Source organism: Myodes glareolus, chromosome 24 (genome assembly GCF_982192425.1).
Source record: "Myodes glareolus chromosome 24, mMyoGla1.1, whole genome shotgun sequence".
Taxonomy (NCBI): Eukaryota; Metazoa; Chordata; class Mammalia; order Rodentia; family Cricetidae; genus Myodes; species Myodes glareolus.
Genome location: NC_142049.1, coordinates 48085097 through 48110065, shown reverse-complemented (window position 1 = coordinate 48110065; position 24969 = coordinate 48085097). Strand labels below are relative to the sequence as shown.

Genomic DNA, 24969 nt, shown 5'->3' with positions numbered 1-24969 from the left:
CACTGTAATCCCTGTAACTTGTGAAATTGAGAGAATGGCAGGCTTGAAGTCTGCCTGGAGCACCGAGTGAGATCCTGTATAAACGCATTGTGTGTGTAAATATGATTTAACTGAATGCTGGCAGCAGAAAGCTCCTGATCCACCGATTGTCTAAGTACCTCTGAAACACTAATGATGGGAGCTATGGATGAAGGCGTGTGGTTCGTGCCCCTAAGCTGGGGACTGATGTGAGGTTCTGTAATAAGTTGGTGTGTGAGATTTTTTTTTTTTGAGTTTTGTTCTCTAAGGAGACTGGAAGGAAGCACAATGAACTGTGGGCGCATGAACAACAGTGTGTGTGTGTGTATTGCAATTACAAAGAACAAATTATCCCCCACCCAATCCTCTTTCTACACAGTTCTGTTCTTTTGTTTCATTTGTTGGAGACCAGAGACTAACTCTCTCATGTAGGATGCTCTCACATTTGCAGCAAATCCCCTGCCTCAGCTTTCAGAGTGTTGGGATTGCAGGTAGGGGCCACCAGGCCCATTCTCAAATGTCCTTTCTCTGTACCCACCGCCATTTACAGTGAGCTTTTCCTTGTTACCGATGTACTGGTGACGGAAGGAGCTCGCTGACCCTTGCCTCGGCGTCTTTGCGGACAAAGATCCTCCGAAGATGCATGTTTTTGCTCTTTTATTTTTAGAAAATCTTTTCACATTTTTATTTTATGCGTATGAGTGTATTGCCTGCATACATATAAGCTTACCATATGCATGCCTCGTGCCTGTGGAGTTCAGAAGAGGTCTACGGATCCGTTGAAACTGGAGTTTCAGTTGTGAGCCACTGTGTGGGTGCTGGGAACCAAACCCAGTGCTCCGGAAGAGCAGCCAGTGCTTCTAACTGTTGAGCCCTCTTTCTAAGCCCAGTTTGTTCTGTTTTGTTTTGACATTGTCTCACTATACAGCCCTGACTGGCCTGGACCTCCTTAGGTGGACCAGGATGGCCTTGAACTCACAGAAATCCTCCTGCCTGTACCTCCAAAGTGCTAAAATTAAAGGCGTACTCCATCACACCCAGCAATATAATTTTTTTTTTTTTTTTTTTTAAAAGGAGATGTTACTTCGGTGGTTAGAGCGCTTCCCTAACATACAGGAGGCCACGGGTTTAGTACCTAAGTACTGCAAAAGCAAACCGAGCCAAAGCTCGCCTGGCTGGGGCCGAGCAGGAGGAGGCCAGGAGTGAGCGAGTGCATGCCAGTTCTGGACTGTTCCAGCCTATGTTCTTTGCAGCAGAGCTGGGTCCCTGAGGTCCTATACTCAGAAAGGCCTGGCAGAAGTGAGGCCCGCAGAGAGCAGCCATGTGCGGGAGGGGGAGTGAGCAGGGCGGGGCCGGAATGCCTTTAGCAGGCCGCGCCCCAGGCGGGCACAGTTACGGTCTGCACGGATCATGGCCGCAGCGGTTCTACGGCAGGTGGGTGCGTGGCGGACCAGCGCTGGGGCCTCTGGGGATCCCGATGGGGGGCACACTTCCGGATGGACCACCGGTGTGCAGCCTTTCCGACTGGGCGTCTTTCCTCTGTGCCTCGGGTTCCGCTGCGGGACGCAGAGGCGGATGCGGCCCCTTGGAAAGCAGCACCGGCCTTTAACGGGCGACAGCGCGGGTAGACACGGGTGGGGTGCGGGAGGTACCTGACGCGAGGATCCGTGGACCGGGAGGTCGGAAGTGAGGAGCATGGAGGAGGGCATGGGAGAGAAGCACAGGGTAAACTGGGTACGAGGAAGTGTTGGCTGGGGCGTACAGCCTGCGGGTTTTAAGGGCCGGTCCACTTGTGTTCCTTTAGATGAGGGGTCCAGAACCTCTGGGACTTGGCGTATGACTAGGCACAGAGTCTTGGCTGGGAACTGGACCCAAGATCTTATTTCTTGGAACAAAGAGCACATAAAGACGTGTGTAGTGTCTGTCTGAGGCTCTGTACCTGGTTTTGTAATCTGTATGTCAAAATGACACGGATCTCCAGGCAACAATACCCAGTGCTTACAGAAGGTGCCAAGCAGCAGAGTTTTGGAGTCAAGATCTTAAGAAAACATGACTCACAAGTGAGGACGCAAACAGTTGGGCCATACATAACTTTGGCAAAATGTTTGCTGTTAGCTGGTACCTGACTATCTGATGCTCTTAGTCCAGGCTTATGAGTTCCTGAACAGACCTTACATCTCCCAATTCTTAGAGACAGACAGAAATGTTCTAGACAGACACTGTCTTGGGATATGACAGTATAACAGGTTTTGATAGTGTGGTGGCCTTGGATGGGTACAACTTTGCCATACTGGGCCAGTCCCCATTCTAATGGGACAGATCTGGGTTCTGAGGAAGAAGGCAGTTTTACCCTGTAAACACGAGGCTGCTCAGAGCTGAGTGCCCAGTGGTGAGTGCCCACATGGTGAAATCCTGGAGTATAAGGGAGCCATTGCTGGCTGGGGCCTGGCAAGGATTATCTTGCAGGGACTAGTTAGTCTAGATTGACATTGAAACAGTTCTGGGGCCTGAAAGAAACAACCCCAAGACATGCCAAGGACAATCCTAGGCTGTAGAGGGGGAACATGTTGTATTTGGAATGGGGCAGGAAACAGCATGTGGCTGTGCCGGGGACATTCCTGAGGTGACAGGCTGTAATACAGACAGCACTGGATCTGTGTGAGTCTGATGGAAGTCCAGGCTGCGCCCCGGGCATCCCGGGGCTATGAGAAGACCTGTGCCGGGATTTGGTAGAGAGCACAGTGCAGGGACAGTTACCTGAGTCAGGACAGCACTGTACGGTGATCCTTGTGCTTCGCTGCCCTGTGATGGTGGACGGAGCTGTGACAAGACCAAGACCAGCCCTGATCTCTGACAGACACCTGGGCTGTGTTGGGTTCAGCAGTTCAGAGCTTTCTGAGACATGAAGGGAACACCACCATATCACATAGAGCCCTGCCCCGCACACTCCCTCCTCCCCTTTAATTTCCTTCCTTCCTTCCTTCCTTCTTTTCTTTCTCTCTTTCTCTCTCTCTCTTTCTTTCTTTCTTTCTTTCTTTCTTTCTTTCTTTCTTTCTTTCTTTCCTTCCTTCCTTCGAGACAGGGTTTCTCTGTAGCTTTGGAGCCTGTCCTGAAACTAGCTCTTGTAGACCAGGCTGGCCCCAAACTCACAGACTCACAAGATCTTCCTGCCTCTGCCTCCCGAGGGCTGGAATTAAAGACGTGTGCCACCACTGGCTCCTCTTCAATTTCTGAACTCAGCTTAACCTTTTACACTTCATCCCTGTAGCCCACCTGCCATTTTAGTGCCCCCTTTGGGATTAAATCCCATAGTGTAGGTAGGGGCAGGCTTTCTTGGAGCCAAGAGAAGACTGCTGGCCTTCGAATTGCCCCAGGAAGGTGAAGGTGGCACTTCATTGTCAGCAAGGCTCTGTGACCAGTTCAGACATCATCTCTGAACCGTGTCCCAGGCTGTGTAATGTTTCTCTGTCTGCTTTCTCCTGGATCTCTTTAGCTCAGTCCAGGCTTGAACTTATGATTTGAGTCCTGTGACTATAATGTGTGCACCATCAAACACAGTTTAGAGGTTTTTTTGCCTGGCTCCCTGCTTCTCCCTCAACTCCTAGTGTTGCCCACCTGCCCCGTTCCCCGTTATGTTTTTATTTATTTGGTATGTGAATCTGTGTGGGCCCACATGGGTCATGGTGCCTGTGTGGGGGTCAGGATAATGAGTCGGTTCTGCCCTTCAGTTGGCTACAAGTGGGTCCCAGGTATTAAACTCAGGTCCTCAGGCAGTGGACAGGTGGTGCCTCCATTTCTTTTCTTTCTTTTTTCTTTTTTTAAACAGGGTTTCCCTATGTAGACCAGGCTGGCTTTGAACTCAGAGATCTGCCTGTCCTTGTCTCTCCAGTGCAGGGAGTAAAGGTGTGCACCCCCATACCCGATTCCATTTCATTATTATTAAGGTAGAGTCTTATGGCCAGATGGTGATGGCCTTTAATGCCAGCACTCAGGAGGCAGAGGCAGGAGGATCTCTGTGAGTTCGAGGCCAGCCTGGTATATAAGAGCTAGTTCCAGGACAGGCTCTAAAACTACAACGAAACCCTGTCTCAAAAAACAAAACAACAACAAAAGCCAAAAAAAAAGGAAAAAACAAAACAAAAACAAACAAAAAGGTAGTATCTTTATAAACCAGCTGGCCTGGCCTCAATCTTGCTATAAATTCAAGGATGACCTTGGATTGCTGATCTTCCTTTCTCTATCTCCCTAATGCTAGGATTGCAGGGTGTGTGTGCTGCCAGAGAGACATAAACCCAATGACTCCAGCATCCTAGGCAAGCATTCTACCAACTGAATAAACCCCCAGTTCCATTTTTTTCATTCCTTCATCTCACTATCTCTGTTCTGCATTGTTCAGCTTCTCCGGCTCACTGTATTAAACAAAAACAATTGTTTTTTTGTTGCCTGCACGCTGGTTGCCCTGCCGGGTGGCTGTCTTTCCCCATACTATGAGTGTCTGGTGCACGGTGGCAGTGTTGGGCAAGCTTCATGTCACCACCCAGAGACACAGGAAGGTTTGCCACTCTCAGGTCACACAGAAGCCCTCGGTCACCACACCGTTAAGACCATGGGCTGGGAGCTATGGGCACAGTTGGTAAACGCCTGTTCCCTGGGCATGAAAGCCTGAGTTTGATCCGTGGAACCTGGTCGGGGAAAAAAATAAGTGCAATAACTCACTCTTCAAATATCATTGTTGGTGAGGCGGAGACTGGAGGGTCCCTGAACCAAAGTGGTAGGAAAACCCCAGAACATAATCACAGTCCTTGTCTCAAAAAACTGGATGGGCTGTGGGGTGGGAGTGGCAGACCTTTGATCCCAGCACTCAGGAGGCAGAGGCTGGTGGGTCTCTGAGTTCAAGGTCAGCTTGGTCAACGCAAGTTTCAGAACAGCCAGGACTACGTAGTAAGACCTTGTCTCAAAACAAACAAAAAGCAGAATGGGGGGCTGGAGAGATGGCTCAGTGGCTAAGTACACTGGCTGCTCTTCCAGAGGACCCAGGTTCAGCTCCCAGCACCCACATGGCAGCTCACAGCTGTCTGTAAGTCCAGTTCCATGGAATCTGATTCCCTCACACAGACACATAAAAACAAACAACAAACAGGCTGGATGTCACCTGAGGAATGACATCTGAGTTTGGCCTCCATACGCACGTCCACAGATGTACATATGAACCCTCACATGATATACCCATGTGCGCACACACACACACACACACACAGAGTCATCTGAGCCAGGCGTCACCACACATGCCTGTCATCCCAGCTCATGCAGGGTCTGAGGCAGAAAATCCTGACTTCAAGACTGGACTGCAGAGTGAGTTTGAGGGCAGTGGGCACCTTAGTGAGACCCTGTATCAACCCCTCCCCTCAAAAAAATAGAAAAAAGATACTTCCTGGCTGGGCAGTGGTGGCGCATGCCTCTAATCCCAGCACTCGGGAGGCAGAGGTAGGTGAATCTCTGTGAGTTTGAGGCCAACCTGGTCTACAAGAGCTAGTTCTACTACAGGACAGCCTCTAAAGCTACAGAGAAACCCTGTCTCAAAAAACCAAAAAAAAAAAAAGATACTTCCTGGCCCAGACTCATCCACATGATAGCCAAGACTCACCTACTGACCAGTGACCTTTAGTGGACGCCCCCATCTTACTGGCCACTTTCAGCTCTCCCAGCAGGAACAAGCTATTATCCTTCCTGTCTTCCTCAAACTCAGGACCCGGATGCTTCTCTGTGGCCTGCAGAGAAAAGCATGAGGTCAGAGGTCAACAGGAAGGGGCCTCCTGAACACAACTAGTTCCGTATGCCGTGCAGCTTCAGGGAGGGTCTACAGGGATGTGTGCCCTTCAGCCATTGACAGTATGGCAGTGGCTGCCCAGTGTAAGGGCGTTCCAGCCGCGTGGCTGGGGCTGTAGCCCTGCCAGCCAGTGACACATTCCTAAAGAGTAAACATTGGGACCCCTAGCATGAGGGAGGAGGGCTGGAATCTTGCACCCGTGGGCCTGAGGGAAGAAGACTGAGGAAAACCACTGAGTCTGAGGGAGGAGAGCTGGAGTCTGGGGCTCTGGTTTTATGGAGAAGCACACGGCCTTTACACCTAGGCCTGAGGGAGGAGGTTTGGATCTGGGCTGCTCAATTCTGGGATAAGGAGGACCTATCCTTTTCTAACTCTCGTCAGATTTTGGACCCCCCAAGCCAGGAGTGTCCCCTTACCTGCTCACTGTCCATGGTCGTTGTCTTGACTAAGCTGGGAACAAGCTGTGGCCAAAGTTCTCTAGTAGAAGACACGCCCTTGTCGACTTTGCCCTGCATGGTGGAGGGGCGGGAGCTGACTTTGCTCTTTCTGGGGATAGTCATCCTGGTGGGGACTTGGGCAGAGCACAGGGTCTGTCTAGAATGTGCGGGGACTGTGACAGAGCCAGCCTCATGGGCCTCCCCAGCAGGAGGTGGCAGCCGGGTCCAGGATGCTCTTCCTGGCTCTTGCCTTGCTCATATTGACTTCCCACCATCCCAGGTCCAGGCCCCCAAACTTCTCCCTGTCTCCTGGTTTCTGTGTGGGCCCAGAAGATGTGTGTCCTCCAACTTCAAGGTAAAAAGGGGCCCTGGGTCTAGGGGAGGAAGCCTGAGGTCTGTCCGCTGTTCTGGGGGGAGGCCAGGTCTCAGCTCTCTCTGGCTAGTCGTCCGCTCTCAGGTGTTGTAAAGAGATAATGCCGCATCTCTCAGAAGCCTCGTGGAGCCTGCTCCTCTGTGGAGCTGCGGCTGGGGCCATGGAAGCTCTAGTCTCTCAGGCTGGGGACTCCAGGCTGCTGAGCTGCTGTTGTTTCCTCTCAGGCTGCAGACCTCCAGGTTCAGGTGACCAGAGAGCCGCAGAAGAAGCCAGGCCCCAGCCAGCCACTGCTGTTTGGAAAGACATTCACAGACCATATGCTGATGGTGGAGTGGACCAAGAAGACAGGCTGGAGCCGGCCAAGGATCCAGCCCTTCCAGAACCTCACGCTGCACCCGGCATGTTCGGCCCTGCACTACTCACTGCAGGTGGGACCCACTGTGCCTGTCAGCCGCCCTCTGCTGTGCGCCTGCCGGACTTCACCTCTCTGGCGCTTCCATGCTTCGTCCTTTGTGGGTCTGTCATCTTTTCCCGAGATCACCTGTGCTCTGGGACCTAAACTAGGTGACAGTCGCTTCCTGGGACGAGCAGATCTTGGCTTTGTTGGAACTCTGTTCTCTGAAAGAAAGTGGGGTTCCCCTGGCAAAGAAGAGGGGGGACAGCTCATGCAGACAGAGGGGCTTGGTTGGCAGACACTGTGCAGTCTCAATGTGGCCAAGGAGGCCTAGGATGCCCTCAGGGCCACAGCGATGACGACCTTTGGAGGAGTCTGAACAGGGACAGACACGGCCTGGATAGAATGACACTGCCTCGGGCCCTGTGGGAAGTAATGTAGTTCCAGCGCTCAGGAGGTTGAGGAGGAGGACTGCCATGACTTTGAGGCTAGCTAGGGCTATAGAATGAGACCCTAAGCTGTTGTTGAAAGACTAGCAACCTGACTTCCTGGGGCGCTCCTTCCGGAGCCTTGCCCTCTTGCCGGCTGCAGCATGGTTTCTGTCGACAGAGGCCTCCTTAGATGGTCCTCTGATGTTGGACATCTGGCTTCTTTTCACCCCTGAGACATGATAAGGAATGCTGCAATAATCGCCAGATGCCTATATCACTTTCAGTGTGTCTCTGCTATTTCCAGTCCTAGTGAGTCGAAGGACCGCTGAGCCGTTTTGAGCAGCGTTATAACTATTCTCTGTAACTTGTATCAGTTTCCACACCCACTGCCCTCGCTAAGCTGTTAAACTTCTTCCAGTCGCTGAAGAGCTTTTTTAAGTTCTCAGAATGACACCCCCCCCCCCGTATGTGTGTGAAGTCAGGGATTGACAGATGTGTCTTTCTCAATTGTTCTCCATCCTGGTTTTGAGGCAGAGTCTTTTTTGTTTGTTTGTTTGTTTGTTTGTTTTTTGTATTCCGAACAGGTTTCTCTGTGTAGCTTTGGAGCCTGTCCTGGAACTTTGTTTGTAGACCAGGCTGGCCTCGAACTCCAGAGATCCTCCTGTCTCTGCCTCCCAAGTGCAGGGATTAAAGGTGTGCACCACCACTGCCCAGCCTATTTATTTTTATTTTATGTGTATGAGTTTTTGCATACATAGAGTTGTGTCTGTGTATCACTGTACATGCAGTCCCTGCAGAGGCCAGAAGAGGGCATCCAATCCCTTGGAGCTGGAGTTACTGATTGTGAGTCTCCATGGAGGGTCTGGAAATTGAACCTGGTTCCACTGGAAGAGCTGCCGAGCTCTTAACCACTGGGGCATTGTTCCAGCTCCCTAAGATAGGCTTTAAAAACTATGCAGGAGAACTTTGTATATTAAATGAGCTTTTGTTTCCTTGCATGGGGTGATTTTGAGACCTCACCCTGTGGTCCAGGCTCCCCCAAGCTGGCCTTCACTGAGGGTGGTGGTGCTCCTCCTGCGGTGCTCCTCCTGCGTAGTTGAGTTAAAAGACTTGACCTCCACGGCTGCCTTGCCTGTGCTTTCTGGAGTCTCCATGCCTGTGTCTCCATCTCCATTTGTTTCTATGTGTCTCTTGCTATCTGAATGCTTTGGGACCCAGACCTGAGCACCCCTACCCTGCCTGTCCCCACAGCTCTTTGAGGGCCTGAAAGCATACAAAGGCAGAGACCAGCAGGTACGCCTCTTCCGGCCGTGGCTCAACATGGACAGGATGCTACGTTCTGCAAGACGCCTCTGCTTGCCAGTGAGTGGCCAGTCTGCCCTAGAAGGAGAGAGGGTAGAGGGTGGCTGAGCGAATCTGGAGCCCTGACTCCTATGGGATCCACCCAGGACTTTGACAAGCAGGAGCTGTTGGAGTGCATCCGCCGGCTCATTGAAGTGGACAAAGACTGGGTTCCCGACGGCAATGGAAGCAGCCTCTACGTGCGGCCTGTGCTGATCGGGAATGAGGTGGGCATAGCCGCGGGAGCTGCTGGTGTGGGGTCGTGCACATCCGCATCGGCATCAGGGGACCCCAGGCTCTGAAGGAAGGGGCTGGTGCTGGTGTGGGGCCACGCACATCGGCATCGGCATCAGGGGACCCCAGGCTCTGAGGGAAGGGGCTGGGCCTAGGGCTCTGAGTCTAAGGAAGGAGGAGGCTGGAGTGCGGATCCCTTGGTCTGATGCTGTCCCTTTGCCCATTATAGCCCTCATTGGGTGTCGGCCTGGTCACACAAGCCCTCCTGTTTGTCATTCTTTGCCCGGTGGGCTCCTACTTCCCTGGAGACTCCATGACCCCTGTCTCCCTCCTGGCTGACCCCACGTTCATCAGAGCCTGGATGGGTGGGGTCGGCGACTACAAGGTGGGGGGGTAAGTAGTTCCCCACATCCGTAATTAGCTGTGCCATGGCGGGAGGAGGTGCTGTGGAAGGGTGAACCGTACTCCGCAGGCAGCCGTCCTACTCCACATGCTTCTTGTTTGGGGCTGGGCCTGGTTCTGGCTTGGAGAGCCATTGTCACTGGCTCTGTGGTTGGGCCCTGGGCTTTGTGTCCTGAGTCTGACATTAGCAGTGAAAGGAGCATGGGGTGCATTCACACGGACAAATGAGCTCAGAGATGGGAGGGTCAGCCAGAAGATCGAGCCCCTGGAAACCTCTAGAAAGCAAGATTCCCTTAGCTCTTTCTTCTGGTACCTGTGCTGGGTGGAATCTCCATTTATAGCTCCCCACATTCCTCAGGCCTCAGTCCCCATGCGTCATGACCCTCTGGACCCAGCATGCTGTGTTGCCGAAAGCCAGCAAAGGTGGCTGAGTCTCCTGAGGTCAGGTCAGGTGCTGGCTACTGGCATATTGGAACGAGGAAGTGTGTCCACACAGGCAGGGTACTCAGGTCCTCTCAGAACCTCATGAGGTCTTCCTGGTATCAGGCCCTGTGTTGGCTGCCTCTGGTGACACAGATAAGGCCAAGCCAGTCCCACCCCCTGAGGGCTGCTGGGAACTCTAGTGTCCAGATCTACAGGAACTCTACCTGTGGAAGCTCCATGTAAGAGGTGACACTTCATTTGTGGTTTCTTGGCTACAGAGGTAGTAAGAGAAGCCAGGCATGGTGGTGTACGGCCATGTATGCTATGTCATGGCACCTTAATCAGCTGAGGCAGGAGGACTATAAAAGGAAGCTAGCGGACAAGGATTGGGAGCAGAGCCCCTGCCTCGAATTCCCCAGAGAGGGGTTGGAGATAGAGTTCAGCAATAGAGTATTTGCCTAGCATGTGGGCAGTCCTGAGTTCAAACCCCAGTACCAATCATTTTCTAACTCTGGGCCTCATAAATGGGCTGGCACAAGGGAGACAGACAAGACCAGTTTTTGCACAAGGCTCAGAACATGGCTTGGGCTCCTGCCCTGAGACAGTGGGAGCCTTGGGCGACGTTTGAGTGAGTAAGAGGTGAAGCCTGGTGTGGGTGACACACTGCAGGTTAAAACAGGGTGAAAACCAGTGTGGGGTTGCACAGCTGTGACCCCAGCACTTGGGAGGCGGGGACGAGACGCTCAGGAATTTAAGACTAGCTTCAGCTCATTGTGATTTGGAGGCCAACTTCTGCTACCAGAGACCCTGGCCCCAAACCAGTTGAGTGTGGTGACAGCCTGGTCTACAGAGTGAGTTCCAGGACCAAGGCTATACAGAGAAACCCTGCATCAAAATACACAAAACCAAAAAAGGAGAGTAAAGTGAGCCAAACCACTGGCACCGCCATGCCTGTAGTTTCAGTACTTAGCGGTGGAGAGAGGAGGGGCTGGAGAGGCAGGAAAGGGGGTATACCAGCCACACAGGGCCCTAACCTTGACCCCAACTGCTAGGTTAAGAATTCTGTCTTGTAGGTGTGGAAGCCCTCCCAGGAGGGCTGTGGGGTGGGGAAGGAGACTCCTCCTTGGCTGTGTTTGGGGAGTATGGAGGGTCTTTGCCCAGTCTGACCAGACTGCCCTCCAGGAATTATGGGCCCACTGTGGCCCTGCAGCAAGAAGCCCAGAAGAAGGGCTGCGAGCAAGTCCTCTGGCTGTACGGGCCGGACCACCAGCTCACCGAGGTGGGCACCATGAACATCTTCGTCTACTGGACTCACGAGGACGGGGGTGAGCCTACCAATGACCCAATCCACACCCTGTATGATGTCCTGCCCAATTCCTACTGGGTTGCAGGGTCGCTGGGTCCTGGGCAGGTTGCTTCTAAGAGAAAGGGGAGGTCATTTAAGGGTGGGGGGCAGTGACACCCATCTGTCATCCCTGACTTAGTACTGGAGCTGGCAACACCCCCACTGGATGGCATCATCCTGCCTGGAGTGGTTCGACAAAGCCTGCTGGAGCTGGCTAGGACCTGGGTAAGGCCTGTGCGATGCCCCTCTTCTCTGGGTCAGTCTGTGGACCTCTATCTTTCCCAGCAGCCTTAGGGAGGCAGTGATGCTGGTCTGCAGCAGGGCGGGAGTCCGGGGACTGAGTGTTTCTGCCTCTTTGTTTTGCAGGGTGAGTTCCGCGTGGCAGAGCGCAAGGTCACCATGAAGGAACTGAAGCGGGCGCTGGAGGAGGGCCGCGTGCGGGAAGTCTTTGGCTCAGGCACCGCTTGTCAGGTCTGCCCAGTGCATCAGATCCTGTACGAAGGCAAGGTGAGGCGGAGCTGCCAGGGTAGGTGGGAGAGAAAGGGGGAGTGCCCATCCTCACGGCTTCTTTGCTTCAGCAACTCCACATTCCCACCATGGAGAACGGGCCGGAGCTCATCACGCGCTTCCAGAAGGAGTTGAAGGCTATTCAGGTGAGCTCGGGATTGACAACTCTGATAATGAGTCCTACCCCTCCCCCAATGCCTGTGGCCAGAAGCACGGGCATTTTCTGTGCTCGGGAGTCGTAGGCCCCTTTCCTCAAGTCTCTGTGGCTCTGAGTCCTGAAGAGAGAACCTCTGTTTTCGTGAGCTTTGGGGCCATTGGCCACAAAAATGAGCCTCCCACGACTCCCTGGGACCATGGACTGTCCCTTTGGCATGACAAGCCTTCCTCCCTTGCTCCTCCCTGGCTTGGAAGGCTTCCACTCAAAAGTCTCTGGAGCATTCCCATTCTTGTGAGCCAAGGGAGCTTCCTGAAGACCTCTGGGCTCATTTCCCGGTGAGCTGGACCCGAGGTGACTGGGTATCCTGGCCCCATGTTGGCGCCTAGCACTCCAAATTTAGCTGAAAATGCCTTTTCCCAAGCGCCTACAAGGCTGTGCAACTCCCTGCCTTGCTGTCTTTCTGGACTTGTGGGCGGGCCTCCGGGTCTAGGACTACACTTCCCATAAGGCACTGGGGCTCAGCTCTGTGAGCTGTGAGTTGCGACGTTCCGGGGCCTGCTGGGAGTGCAGCTGCCTGAAAGCAGCAACTCGGTTGTCTGCAGTACGGAGCCAGTGCCCACGATTGGATGTTTCCGGTGTGACGCAGCAGGCTGTGCCTTCACGGGTTGGATCCGCGGGTCTGTAGCATCCAATCCAGCGTCCTCGCCTCCCAAAGACTCACGAGAAGTGCAATAAAGGTCTGGCCGGGCACCTGGGTCTCTGGCGCCCTCACGTGGCCGCTGTACTCCAAAGCCTTATGGGCGGGACCCAGACTATTTGAAGCCCGCCTCAAGTGTTGGGTCTCAGGGCTGAGCTCCCCCAGCTGCTCCGAAGGGGGACCTTGGCATATTCTCTATCTCCGTTCTCAGGCCGGATCCCCCGTGCTCTCCATGATGCATTTTTTCCCCACTCTGTACGTGCTGCAATTTTGAAATAAAATGCCAAAGAACAAGACATCGTTGTGTTTAAAGCGCCACCCTGGGATCCTGAGGGTTCAGCACATTTCGTCATCAGGGACCCAGCTTGGAGGCGTGTCTGACCTGAGGGTTCCTTCTGCACTTTAGTATCGAACCCCACTTAATGAATTCTCCCTGCACTCCTGTCTTGAGTGTAGCCTCACTGTAGTCCCACCGGATCTCTAAGGATCTTTCCCCTTCTTGTAGGACATTGGGTGCCCAAGCTGTCGGAGCCCACTCCGGCACGAAGCAGCTGAGGGGGCGCTGAGGCTGAAGAAATGGCAGATTAAGAGGAATGGAGATAGAAAACATAGAACAGATTGGGTTTATTTTCAGCCAGCAGATATACTAATTACAGTCAACGGCAGAACAAAGAGCAGTAATGTCGGTGGGCGGTGGTGGCGCACACCTTTAATCCCAGCGCTTGCAAGAGTCAGAGGCAGACGGATCTCTGTGAGTTTGAGGTCAGTCTGCTCTACAAGAGCTAGATCCAGAACAGGCTCCAAAAGCTACAGTGAAGCCCTGTCTTGAAAAAACAAACAAACAAACAAACAAATAAATAGAAAAAAGAGCAGTACAGTCAGCTAACGGCCTCGCTGACTGTCCTTAGAAGGAAGCTAAAGCAGGTGAATTATCTCAACACAAGAATTCACCTAGCAACAAGTAGCTACTAACCACTAAGGAGGAGTGCCTCCAGCGGGCATAGACCAACCAAATCTTAGTAGAATAATGTGCTTTCTCGCTGACAAAATGCTCCTTCTGCAGGCTAACACAGACATTACTCACAGCCCTCAAGGTTATTGAAAAAGGCAGAGCAGGCAAGCTTTAACACAAATGACTTTTTAAAGTCAGTAATGACTCCAGATGGAAACTGAGTCACACGTAGGCTAAGCCTGTTCCTGGAGCCCTTGACACTGTCTCTTCAGGTGTCTCCCTCGGCCTGAACTCCCTGCCTAAGCTGCCTGTCTCATATGCGTTTCTATTGCTGTGAAGAGACACGCGACACCGTGACCACGTCAACTCTTATAAAGTAAAACATTTGATTGGGGTGGCTTGCTTACAGAGATTTAGTCCATTATCATCATGGTAGGGCCTGCAGGGCGGCCTGTGGGCAGACATGGCAGGGGGCACGGTGGCCTGCGGGTAGACATGGTAGGGAGCACAGCTGCCTGCGGGCAGACATGGCAGGGGGCACAGGGGGCACGACAGCCTGCGGGCAGACATGGCCCTGGAGTGGTAGCTGAGAGTGCTCCATCTTGCAGGTTTGGGGATAGCCTGTGCATAAGACACCCCAAAGCCTACTCCACAGTGACACCCTTGCTAGAGCAAGGCCACACCTGATAGGGTTCACAATAATGGGTTTCCCCACCAATGCAGTAAGACAGATCAAGCAAACAGAAAAAGAAAAATAACAGGTTTATTTGAGCAAAAGCAAACTCCTGGTGAGTCCTCCAGTCCTAGAGATTGGGGCAGGACACGCCTGAACTAAAGCAGGGAGCTTATATAACCTGTAGGCGAGGGCTGATCCGTCCACAACAAACAGGGTTTGTGCCTAAGGATGTCAAAAATTGAATGCTTTAGGTGGGGTCTTGTGCTGCAGGCAACTTCAGGGGAGGAGCTTCTGCGGTGGCCAAGAATGCAGAACTTGGCTTTGTGGCACCTTTGTCAGAGATTTTCTGAGTGGGTAGGGTTAGAGAGAGAGGGAGAGAGTGGGAGAGAGAGAGAGAGAGAGAGAGAGAGAGAGAGAGAGAGAGAGAGAGAGAAAAGAATGGGGTTTTCCGGATCAAGCAGGAGTGAGCTGGTTCCAACCAAACACTACCCACTCCAACAAGGCCATAGCTCCTAAAGGGCCATTCACTATGAGGGTATGGAACCAATCACATTCAAAACTCCACGTTCCGCTCCTTGGCCCCCATAAGTTTGTAAGTATATCATAATGCAAAGTGTGTTTAGTTCAACTTCAAAAGTACTCATAGTCTATCGCAGTCTCAACAATGTTTTAGGGTCCAAGGTCACAGCCTCTTCTGAGACTCGTGCACTCTCTTAACTATAATTCCCCATAAAATCATAATCCAAAAACAGATCACACACTTTCAGCATATAATGGCACAAGATATGCATTACTTTTCCTTGGTTCATTCTATCTATCTATCTATCTATCTATCTATCTATCTATCTATCTATCTATTTATGTTTTTTGAGACAGGGTTTCTCTCTGTAGCTTTGGAGCCTGTCCTGGAACTAGCTCTTGTAGAACAGGCTGGCCTCGAACTCACAGAGATCCGCCTGCTTCTGCCTCCCAAATGCTGGAATCATTGTTCCAAAACATAGGGAAAGGAGCATAGTGAGGAAATACTGCACCGAAGCAAGACCAAAACCCAACTGGGCAAACTCCAAACTCTGCATCTCCATGTCTGATGTCAAAGTGCTCTCCAGATCTCCAACTCTATTCAGCTTTGTTGATCGCAACCCATTTCTTTCTCTTGGACTGGTTCCACTCCCTGTCAGCAGCTCTCCTCAGCAGGTATCCCAGGACGCCCCACTGACATCTCTAACATCTTGGGGTCATCAAGGCAACCCAGGCTTCACCTTCACAGCTTCACACAACGGCCTCTCTACTAGGTCTCCATTCAGGGCACCCCTGACACATACCTGGTCTCAGTGTTTCTATTCCATAACCCCTTTCTTCTCCCCTTAACTCTAAGCCCAGAGCCACGTGGCCAAAGCCACCAAGTTCTGCATGTTGCAGCTGGAACACGGCCCCTCATTCAATTACATCTTCACCAACTTTCTGTCTTTCTGTCTTTCACTGCCTAAGCCTGGCTGTCCTGAAACTTGCTCTGTAGGCTAGGCTGGCCTCAAAATTAGAGATCCACCAGCCTCTGCCTTCAGAGTGCTGGGATCTGTGTACTGACCAGAGCGATTGGAAATTTAGCTGGGTGGGATTGAAACACCCCCGATATGGGGAGACTCTCACTCACGTCTCAGGATAACACGACCCCCGCAGTAACTCATGAGAGACCCTCCTTGCTGCAATCACACGAGGTTAATCGATGGGAAGATGGGAACCGGTGCACTGGGGCCGAGACGCATAACCCACCCAGGGGAAGAGTTCGACCCCGAGTATCTGAGAGAAGGGGTTTTTAAGGGAAGAAACCACAGCCCAGTAATCCAGAAGGGGTGGGAAGGGTGTCACAGAAAATTCCGGAAATACCAGTGAGGGTCACAAGGGGACAACTCCCTGTTCCTCAAGATTATTCTCAAAATTACAATCTACCTTTATCTTCAACTAGTTCCTGAAACACTGAACCGGCTAATCCTAGATTTCTGAGTCTTTTCTCCCTGCTTAGATTTTTGGCTCTATTTTTTTCCTGCTTGGGGGGGGGGGGTCTGGATTTATCCAGGTCTTTCAGGATCTTGCCCTGAGGTTCCACTTCTTAATCTGTCTGTCTCCTGGAACATAGGAACATAGGATTTTGTTCTATTCCACTTTTTGGTGTTCCTTTTCTTCTTCTTCTTCTTCTTCTTCTTCTTCTTCTTCTTCTTTTTTTTAAAGGATTTATTTATTATATAAAGGATTTATTTATTATATATACAATATTCTGTCTGCATGTATGCCTGCAGGCCAGAAGAGGGCACCAAACCTTATTACAGATGTTTGTGAGCCACCATGTGGTTGCTGGGAATTGAACTCAGGACCTTTGGAAGAGCAGGCAATGTTCTTAACCACTGAGCCATCTCTCCAGCCCCTCCTTTTCTTCTTAAATTTCACATTTTGTAATTTATCCTGCTCAGCTTGCTCCTTTGCATTATAAATCTTGAGTCTACAGTAGGCTGTTTTGAGATTTCCTCTGTCAATGGAATTAATCCATAACTCTTCACTTTAGCCTCAGGCAGATTCTTCAGACAAGGGCAGAAGGCAGTCACATTCTTCAAAATATTACAAAATGATCTCTAGGTCACATATGCTCCTACTAGGATGGCCCAATGTGCAGCGCTTAAAGCATTCCACTCTTTCCTAAGCCAAACTCCCAAAGTCCATATTCCTTCCAACAAAAGCACGGTCAGGCCTATCACAGCAATACCCCAGTCCCCGGTACCAACTTCTGTCTTAGTTAAGGTTTCTATTGCTGTGAAGAGACACCATGACCATGGTAACTCTTATAAAGGAAAACATTTAACTGTGGTGCCTTACGTTCAGAGATTCAGTCCATTATCCTCACGGCAGGGAGCACGGCAGCAGGCAGGCAGCTAAGAGTCCTGCAGGAAGTTGACTGAGACACTGGGCACCCCCACAGTGACACACTTGTTAGAACCAGGCCACACCCACTCCTACAAAGCCTAGCAGTGCCAATCCCTATAAGATTAAGGGGCCACTTACATTCAGACTACCGCTGCCTCTCAGGGATGTCAGCTCCTCGGAGAGTGGAGCAGCAAACAGATAGGAGGAGAGGAGCGAGGCCCGGATTCTCTGACTGCTGCAGGAGTTAGAGGACCCCACCTTTGTTCCCACTCTGGCTCTTGTGATTCTTGGGTCCCCACCCTTGCCTCCTCACACATATAATTAATATGTACCACAGGAGCCTCTAGAGAGCGAGCTTAATACAGACCTGGATTCAAATCCGGCCTCTTTTGGGGCCAGCGTTGATTTGGGGCATGCCCTTTTATTGCTGATCAAATTAGCAGGAGAAAACGGAGAGTCTGCGGCACCATTTGGCAGTCATGGGATTGGAATTCCAATGTTTTAGGGCGCCAGACTGACCCATTGCCACATCTTGTTCCCTTTTGCCAATTATTGCTCAAGCAAAGGTTAAGGACCTAGGGGACCCAAGGGAAAATCTGCAGGTCCCTGGGAGACTTTCTTCCCTCCATCAAAAAATCCAGAAAGACTATCTTCCTCCTTCCTTTATTGATAACATGGGATTGACTCACGCTGAACCTGGTGGTGCCCTGAAAAATCCCTCAACCTTCTATAAAAATTCCCATTTCTGGCCGGCAGTGTGACTCACACCTTTAATCCCAGCACTGGGGAGGCAGAGGCAGACCTGATCCACAGAGTGAGTTCCTGGACAGCCAGGGCTACACAGTGAAGCTTTGTAGAAAAAGAAAGAAAGACGGAAGCATGTCTCGGAAAGGAGCTGAGTGAAGACTTTGCTGAGCACTCCTCTCCTCCCTCTTGACTTCTGGTTCTTCCATTCCGCCGCCGCCACCACCTTGGGTCTTTCACTGGTTCTTTCCCAAGGTCGTCTGTGCATCTGGCACTTTTCGGGGGTGGGGACATGTTCGTTCATCTAACAAATAAAAAATTTCCTCATTTCTGTATTGCTTTGCTTTTAAAAATCCAAACGAAAACCCACGGAAGCCATTTTTGTCAGGTCGCTTGCAGTCTGACTAGACTTCTTTGTATCCCCTGAGGTCAGAGCTGGCTCAAAAGGGGCTCACTGAGTCTTTACACAGGACCTGGTCAATGTCCTTATGGAATGATCGAGAAAAGGGAAGTAGCTCTACAGACTGGCCCTTCAACTTGGGTTTTGAAGGTTAAAAAAAACTACTCAGAAAGATACCCAATAATGACCTCTGACCTCCATATGAGAACACATGCACACGTGTGCGCACATATGTACATATTCTACACACAAAATCTAGAAGGTAAAAAGAGAGCTGGGATGCAGCTCAGTAATACAGCCCCTGTTAAGATTCCCCCAGTGACGGAGTGGGGTGTGGCTCCACGGCTGAGCCCCTGCTAGAGCCCTTTGGTGAGGGGCCAGGGCGTGCTTTGGTGGAGTGTTCAGGTAGCAAGCTAGAAGCCCTGGGGTTCAATCCCCAGTACTTCTCCAACAAAAGTAAACAGGAATTGTGTGAGGATTAACTCTGATGGTCTAGAGTCACTCGGGCAGAATCGCCGTGAGGAACTCTGTGTGTCAGGTCTGTCTGCTGGGCACTGTCTTAGATAACCGGTGTGGGGAGACCCCACCCACTATGGGAGACGCCGTTCTCCAGGCATGGGCTCCCGAACTGTGCAAGCTAAGCTGAGCACAAGCAAAGCAGCAAGCATGTATGTGTTTATTTCTCTCTGGTCTTGAGTGAATGCCGTGTCCGGCTGTTCAGCTTCCTTTCTTGACTTCCCCACAAAGATGAAACGTGACCCGGCATGGGTACCTTTCTCTTCTGCGTTACCTTTTGTGGGGGGTCCTTATAACGGCATGGGAAATGAAACTAGAGAATTTTGTTTTAAGATTTTAAAAAATTCCTTGTTCATTCTTTTGAGACAATAGCCTTGGCTGTCCTGGACCTCTCTTTGTAGACCAGGCTGGCCTTGAACTCACAGAGATCTGTCTGGTTGGTGGCTTCACCCCAGTCCCTGGCATCCATTCTGGAATGTCTGGGTGGAACTTTCCACCCCAAGCCCCTTCCCCTGGGAGTGGCCGCAGTCCAGACCTCCCCAAAACCTGCCAAAGGGTGACCCCTCCCCAGAGAGGGTCAAGACCACTCCCACAGGCTATTTAAATTGCCCTCCCCCCCCCCTCCTCTCTGGGGATTGGAAGGCCACCCGGGAGCGCTGGCACCCATTAAACCTGGGCTTTTTCTAATTCAGTTTGATTTGGTCTGATTTGAATTATTGCATCGGCGGAGAGGCTTATAAAAACTTTACAAGATTAATCTGCCTCTGCCTCCGAGTTCTGGGATTAAAGGCGTGAGCCACAACCACCCAGCTCTTGTTTTAAGATTTTTTTTTAACAGAGATGTCTTTAATGATTAAAAAGGTATAATCTATGTTAGAGATGATAGGTTCACAGCAAAGGGTAAACTCGTGGGCACATGGCTTCACACTGTGAGAGAATTCCCAAGATGCTTTGGAAAGAAGGGACTATTTGGGTGCATGGTTTAAGAGATCTCAGTCCATGGCTGCTCACAGAATATTTCTGGACCTGGGATAACTGGGAGCAGAGCCACCCGTGTCTTAGTATGATAAAGAAGGAGGAAAAGAGAAGGCAGGAAAGAACACACCCTGCATGGGACCTACTCATGGCTGACTTCGCCCTCACGATCCGAGCACATCTTTTATACCACCATTAGCTGAGGGTCAAGCCTTCAACCGAGGAGCCTCTACCGCCATTGCAAAGACAGGGGGTTTGGATAGGCTTCTGGGAAGTGACTCACAAGCTCCTGGAATTCCCATCTCAGAGGTCGAGCTTCGGCCTGGAATCCCCCCAGGGAGGAGCTGGGCGAGGTTTTGATGAAGAGTGTTCAGGGGCTGACTGACAGTGATGAGGGAGAAGCCTTGGCAGAACTTCAGGCCAGTTCACACTGTCACGTGACCCCTGACATCTCCCGCCCAGCGGCAGCCTGGGTGTTCTCTCTGTGAAAGCAACTGAGGAAATGTTGGCTGATTCTAAGGAAAGCAGACATTGTGAATTGGGCTTTGAAGATGCTGAGAGGCCGGCCTGTCTCTGCCCCATGTCTGCCCTTGGTAGGTGTATTAAGCTGTAATAAACTGTGACCAGGGCCCAGTGCAGAGACGCATGCCCATCATCTCGACACTCAGGAGGCTGAGGCAGGATGGAGTTACACAGGGGGTCACTTAAAAATAAATTTTGTGTCCGTACACAGGCAGTTCTTAACAATGTCTGTAGCACGAATAATAAAAACCCAGAGACAGATATTGGGGTTCAACCCCAAAGTCAGAAAAGCAAAACAGCCAGCCACTAGAGAAGGCTTACCTCTACCAAGGCTGGGCACCCACAGACTAAGCAGATCGAGCCTCTCTCTCCCCCTATTTTATATTCCCTCTAGTGCTGGCACATGACTTCCTAGTACTGGGATTAAAAGTGTGAGCCTCCACCATCTGGATTTGTTTCTGCATTGATCTTGTGTAGCCCAGGGTGGCCTTGAACTCACAGAGATTCATTTGCCTCTGTCTCCTGGGTCCTGGGATTAAAAACTGTGTGTCACCATTGCCTGACCGCTAGAGGCTTAGTTTTGCCCCTCTCATCTTTAGGCCGGCTTTATTTATTTATTTGTTTGTTTGTTTGTTTTTCAAGACAGGGTTTCATTATTTAGCTCTGGCTGTCCTGGAATTAGCTCTTGTAGCCCAGGCTGGTCTTGAACTCCCAGTGATCCACCTGCCTCTGCCTCTGGAGTGCTGGGATTAAAGCTGTGTGCTGCCACCGTCCTGCAGGCAAGTTTTATTTATTAAAACATAAATAAACTATCACTATAAATGTCTGTGAGGCTTCCTCCGATCCTTTATGGTCGTAACAAAGTACCAAAATACATGGCAAATAGGGCCGAGGTGGCCCCGAGCTTCCCCAGGCAACACAGTCAAGTGAGGCATCGGCGTTCAGACCCCGGCTCTGCTGTCCCAGGGTCCGGTGCAGCCCGTGCAGCCGGTGCAGGTCTTCAGACGCAGGAAGAAAACCATAGTGTCGTGCACTGCAAACGGGAAACGTTCCCTGGAGAGGATCGAACCCCGTGCAAGATACACCTTGCTTGCTGCATACACAGTGTTGGTGTCAGGCAGAGGCCTTCAGGAAACCGAGATGGAAGGAAAGACCCCTGGACGATTGGAAGCTGAGCTGCTGGAACCTGGTCTGCTTCTGGGCAAGGCGCGATTTATTGGAGAGGCAGAAAGAGCCTTGTGAGTTCCAGGCCAGACTGATAAGTGAGTGAAAAAGTGGAATAGGAGGACATGACCGTGCCCGCAGTGTGGACATGACCGTGCCCGCAGTGTGGACATGACCGTGCCCGCAGTGTGGACGTGACCGTGCCCGCAGTGTGGACATGACCGTGCCCGCAGTGTATACATGACCATGCCTGAAGTGTGTACATGACCGTGCCTTCAGTGTGGACGCGACCGTGTCTGCAGTGTGTACATGACCGTGCCCACAGTGTGGACGTGACCGTGCCCGCAGTGTGGACGTGACCGTGCCTGCAGTGTGGACCCGACCGTGCCTGCAGTGTGGACATGTGCCTGCAGTGTGGACGCGACCGTGCCTGCAGTGTGGACCTGCTACATCACGGCTGTCTCGCCAGTGTAGCAGAAATGCTGGCTGGATGGGCAAATATTGCCGGAAGGATCAGGATCCGCGCTTCTCGGAGTTGAGTCCTGGGCTGTCCCTTGGCAACCAGTTGTGGTGTAATGCTACCTGAGTTGCCATTTGTACTGACTCGACCTGACTGTACTTGGTGCTATATGTCTGTCTTTTCCCTTGTCTGTGTGTTCTTTGTGATCCTTGCGTATTGCTAACAGACCAGACTATTCCAGGCAGTTGCGGATACAAACAAGACTGCTGAGGACATTTTTGAGTTTTGCGCCCCTATTCATTAAAGCCTTTAAAGAAATAGCCAGTTCTAGAAATAGGGAAGTCATCATTAAAATAATTCCTTAATGATGTGGAGCAAAAGGAATTGCTCTTATCAGGAGAAACCTTAGAAGCCTTCTGTAGGAAAACAGCTGCAGCAACACTAGATGTTTGCCTGAGAATTACGTGCAGGAGGCCTATGCAGCCTTCATTATGGCCAGAATAAACCTAGGCTAATTACAACATCTGACCCTGAGAGTCGGGGAGGGAAGAAAGTTGAGATTTATGGTATGAAACCAGATTCAGACAAGTTTGAGATCATGTCTAAAATTTCCTAGCAGAAAGTTTTCCCAGGAAGATAGTGGCCTTCTCCTCTCACACCCCAAGATATTCTGAGCACAAGGTCACTTAGCCCTGCCAGCCGCCTGGTACAGACTGGGCGAAAGTCCTTGTGCCCAAGTCAAAGCATTTTCAAAGATTCTTTTTGTAAACTATTCTATGCTTTTTTTTTAATGATCTGATGATGTATGCCTTTGCCAAGTTCTTTGTTTGTAATAATATAAAAACCTCACACTGAATAAGTAAAACACAGCAGCATTTTCAAAATACATTGAGAGTGGCTGTCTGTCAAATTCCTCCGCCGTATCCTGAAATCTTCCGTCCTTCACCCTGATTCCCTCACGGTCTGAGTGGCTCCCCTGAGCCGGTCCGTAGCATGGACCCGACCGTGTCTGCAGTGTGGACGCGACCGTGCCTGCAGTGTGGACGTGACTGTGCCTGCAGTGTGGAGACGATTCTTACTGTAGACATAAGGGAGAAAGCAGACGGAGGGGAGCGACCAGGCTGAAGAGGCCGGCAGACTAAACCAGACTGTGAGAGGAGAGGTGGGGAGGGAGAGCAAGAGAGGTGTCACTGGCCAAAGGCCCAGAGGCCAGCATAGCTAAAATGGCTCAGTTACAAAGGAATCAGGCCGGGCGAGGGAAATGGAAGGGCCATCCCCTGGGAGAAAGGTTTAGGGTTAGGGCCCGGTGAGCAGTGCTGTGAGGAGCCTCAAGTGTTGAGTGGCCCAGGGAGGACAGTAATTTATTTTATTACTTTATTTTACTCCCCCCCCCCCAGACAGGGTTTCTCTGTGTAGCAGCTCTGGCTGTTCACAAATTCACTCCTTAGAGCAGGCTGGCCTCAAACCCACAGAGATCCTCCTGCCTCTGCCTCTTGAGTGCTGGGATTAAAGGTATGTGCCACCACTGACCAATATATTTATTGACTTAAAAAAAAAGATTTTATTTTTAGTTGTGTATCTGTGCACATATGTGCAGGTTACTTCAGAAGCCTCAAGAGGGCGACAGTTCCCCTGGACCCGGAGTTTCAGGCAGTTGTGAGCAGGCAGACCTGGGCGCTGGGCACTGAACTCAGGTTCTCTTAGTAGCTCAGCCATCTCTCCAGCCCTCCACTGATCTCTGTACCACTGGTGGAGGCCCCCGCCCTGCGCTGCTGTTCATAAGCAGTGGAGAGTCTAGACCAATGTAATATGAAGTGTTTATAATAGACACAAAAGTGTTTCCAAAATACAGCGATGAAGTGTGTGCTGTTACTGATACTGCTTTTGTTAGAATAGGGTTTTAAATTCCAAACAGGTATCAAACGGGTTTTGTTTGTTTTATCAGGATTTCTTATCTCATCTACTTGCAAGACTGTGCAGGGAAAATTCCTACACAGAAAAAGTTCAAGGTGGCGTGGGCTACAAAAGTGAATAAGGCCAGTCTGGGCACCTTGCAAGACCTTGTTTCCAAAGTCGAATGTGGCTGGTGTGAGAGCCAAACTTATGTTTTAAGTTTTGACTGCGATACAAAAATGCCTCTAACCTTTGTCCAGGCATTTTTCTGGATACTTCCTGAAATGCAGGGGGCTGCTGTTTAAGGAGATGACAAGCCACCTGTTCTCACTTCCCTCAGCACGTTTGACCCAACTGCACTGGGTGTGCCGGATCACACGAAGGCAGGAGGTATGTGGGCAGGAAGTACATCAGGTTGTACGCTTGTCCCTGATTGGATGTAGGTGGGAGGTATGTGGACAGGAAGTACATCAGGATGTGCACTTGTCCCTGATCGGATGTAGGCGGGAGCTACACCGGGAGGAAATACATCAGGATATATGCACACCCCGGATGAGACCTGATGAGGAATACGATGGCCTTATGGGTTTGCTTTTCCAAGGCTCTGCAAAATGTGACTTATTACCCTTCCTTCCTTCCTTCCTTCCTTCCTTCTTTCCTTCCTTCCTTCCTTCCTTCCTTCCTTCCTTCCTTCCTTCCTTCCTTCGAGACAGGGTTTCTCTGTGTAGCTTTGGCTGTCTTGTAACTAACTCTCTCTGTAGACCAGGCTGAACTCCATCTCACAGAGATCCACCTGCCTCTCCCTTCCGAGTGCTGGGCCTAAAGTTGTCTACGACCACTGGCCAGCTACTTTTTTTTTCTTTTTAATTTATTTACTTTATTTACTTGCATTAGTGTTTTGCCCACAGGTATGTCTGTGTGAGGGAGTTAGATCTTGGAGTTATAGACAGTTCTGAGCTGCATGTGGCTTCTGAACTTGAACTCAGGTCCTTGAGAAGAGCCCTTAACCACTGAGCCATCTCTCCATTTCCACTATGTTTGTTTCTGGCTGTTCTTTTTGATTCTGTGAGTTTCCTGTGTTCTGTTTTCTTGGTTATATTTTTGCTGTCTCTGTGGCTGCCAGCTGCCAGGGCTACTGTGTCTGTCCTGTCCCTTTGAGAGACAAGCC

At 51.0% G+C, this 24969-nt stretch overlaps 2 protein-coding genes across 3 annotated transcripts; one reads left to right on the top strand and one right to left on the bottom strand.

The window, feature by feature from the left end:
- Positions 1-658: 658 nt before the first annotated feature.
- On the bottom strand, positions 659-6333 carry LOC125406294 (uncharacterized). Its single transcript, XM_087901471.1, has 4 exons — positions 6262-6333; positions 5663-5786; positions 2776-2913; positions 659-1903 (listed from the first exon to the last, which is right to left on the bottom strand). Exons 1-4 carry the CDS (start codon positions 6274-6276, stop codon positions 1299-1301), a joined length of 882 nt encoding a protein of 293 aa, XP_087757597.1. The 5' UTR covers positions 6277-6333; the 3' UTR covers positions 659-1298.
- Bcat2 (branched chain amino acid transaminase 2) lies at positions 1376-12882 on the top strand. 2 transcript variants are annotated; one of them, XM_048443162.3, is made up of 11 exons: positions 1376-1452; positions 6563-6637; positions 6880-7083; positions 8732-8842; positions 8929-9048; positions 9285-9448; positions 11063-11205; positions 11365-11450; positions 11592-11732; positions 11804-11878; positions 12492-12882. In XM_048443162.3, exons 1-11 carry the CDS (start codon positions 1429-1431, stop codon positions 12528-12530), a joined length of 1182 nt encoding a protein of 393 aa, XP_048299119.1. In that variant the 5' UTR covers positions 1376-1428; the 3' UTR covers positions 12531-12882. The 2 variants fall into 2 exon arrangements, with proteins under 2 accessions (XP_048299119.1, XP_087757596.1); XM_087901470.1 differs by lacking the exon at positions 1376-1452 and having other exon boundaries at positions 6344-6637.
- The last annotated feature ends 12087 nt before the right edge of the window (positions 12883-24969 follow it).

Coding starts and splice junctions, on each gene's coding strand:
- LOC125406294 (XM_087901471.1), bottom strand. Junction 2,914..5,662: donor TAAAGGTCACTGGTCAGTAG/GTGAGTCTTGGC, acceptor TTCATGTCTCAG/AAAGCTCTGAACTGCTGAAC. Junction 1,904..2,775: donor ACAGTGCTGTCCTGACTCAG/GTAACTGTCCCT, acceptor CTTTGTTCCAAG/AAATAAGATCTTGGGTCCAG.
- Bcat2 (XM_087901470.1), top strand. CDS start 6,359: ATGGTGGAGGGGCGGGAGCTGACTTTGCTCTTTCTGGGGATAGTCATC. Junction 11,451..11,591: donor TGGAGCTGGCTAGGACCTGG/GTAAGGCCTGTG, acceptor TTTGTTTTGCAG/GGTGAGTTCCGCGTGGCAGA. Junction 11,733..11,803: donor AGATCCTGTACGAAGGCAAG/GTGAGGCGGAGC, acceptor TCTTTGCTTCAG/CAACTCCACATTCCCACCAT.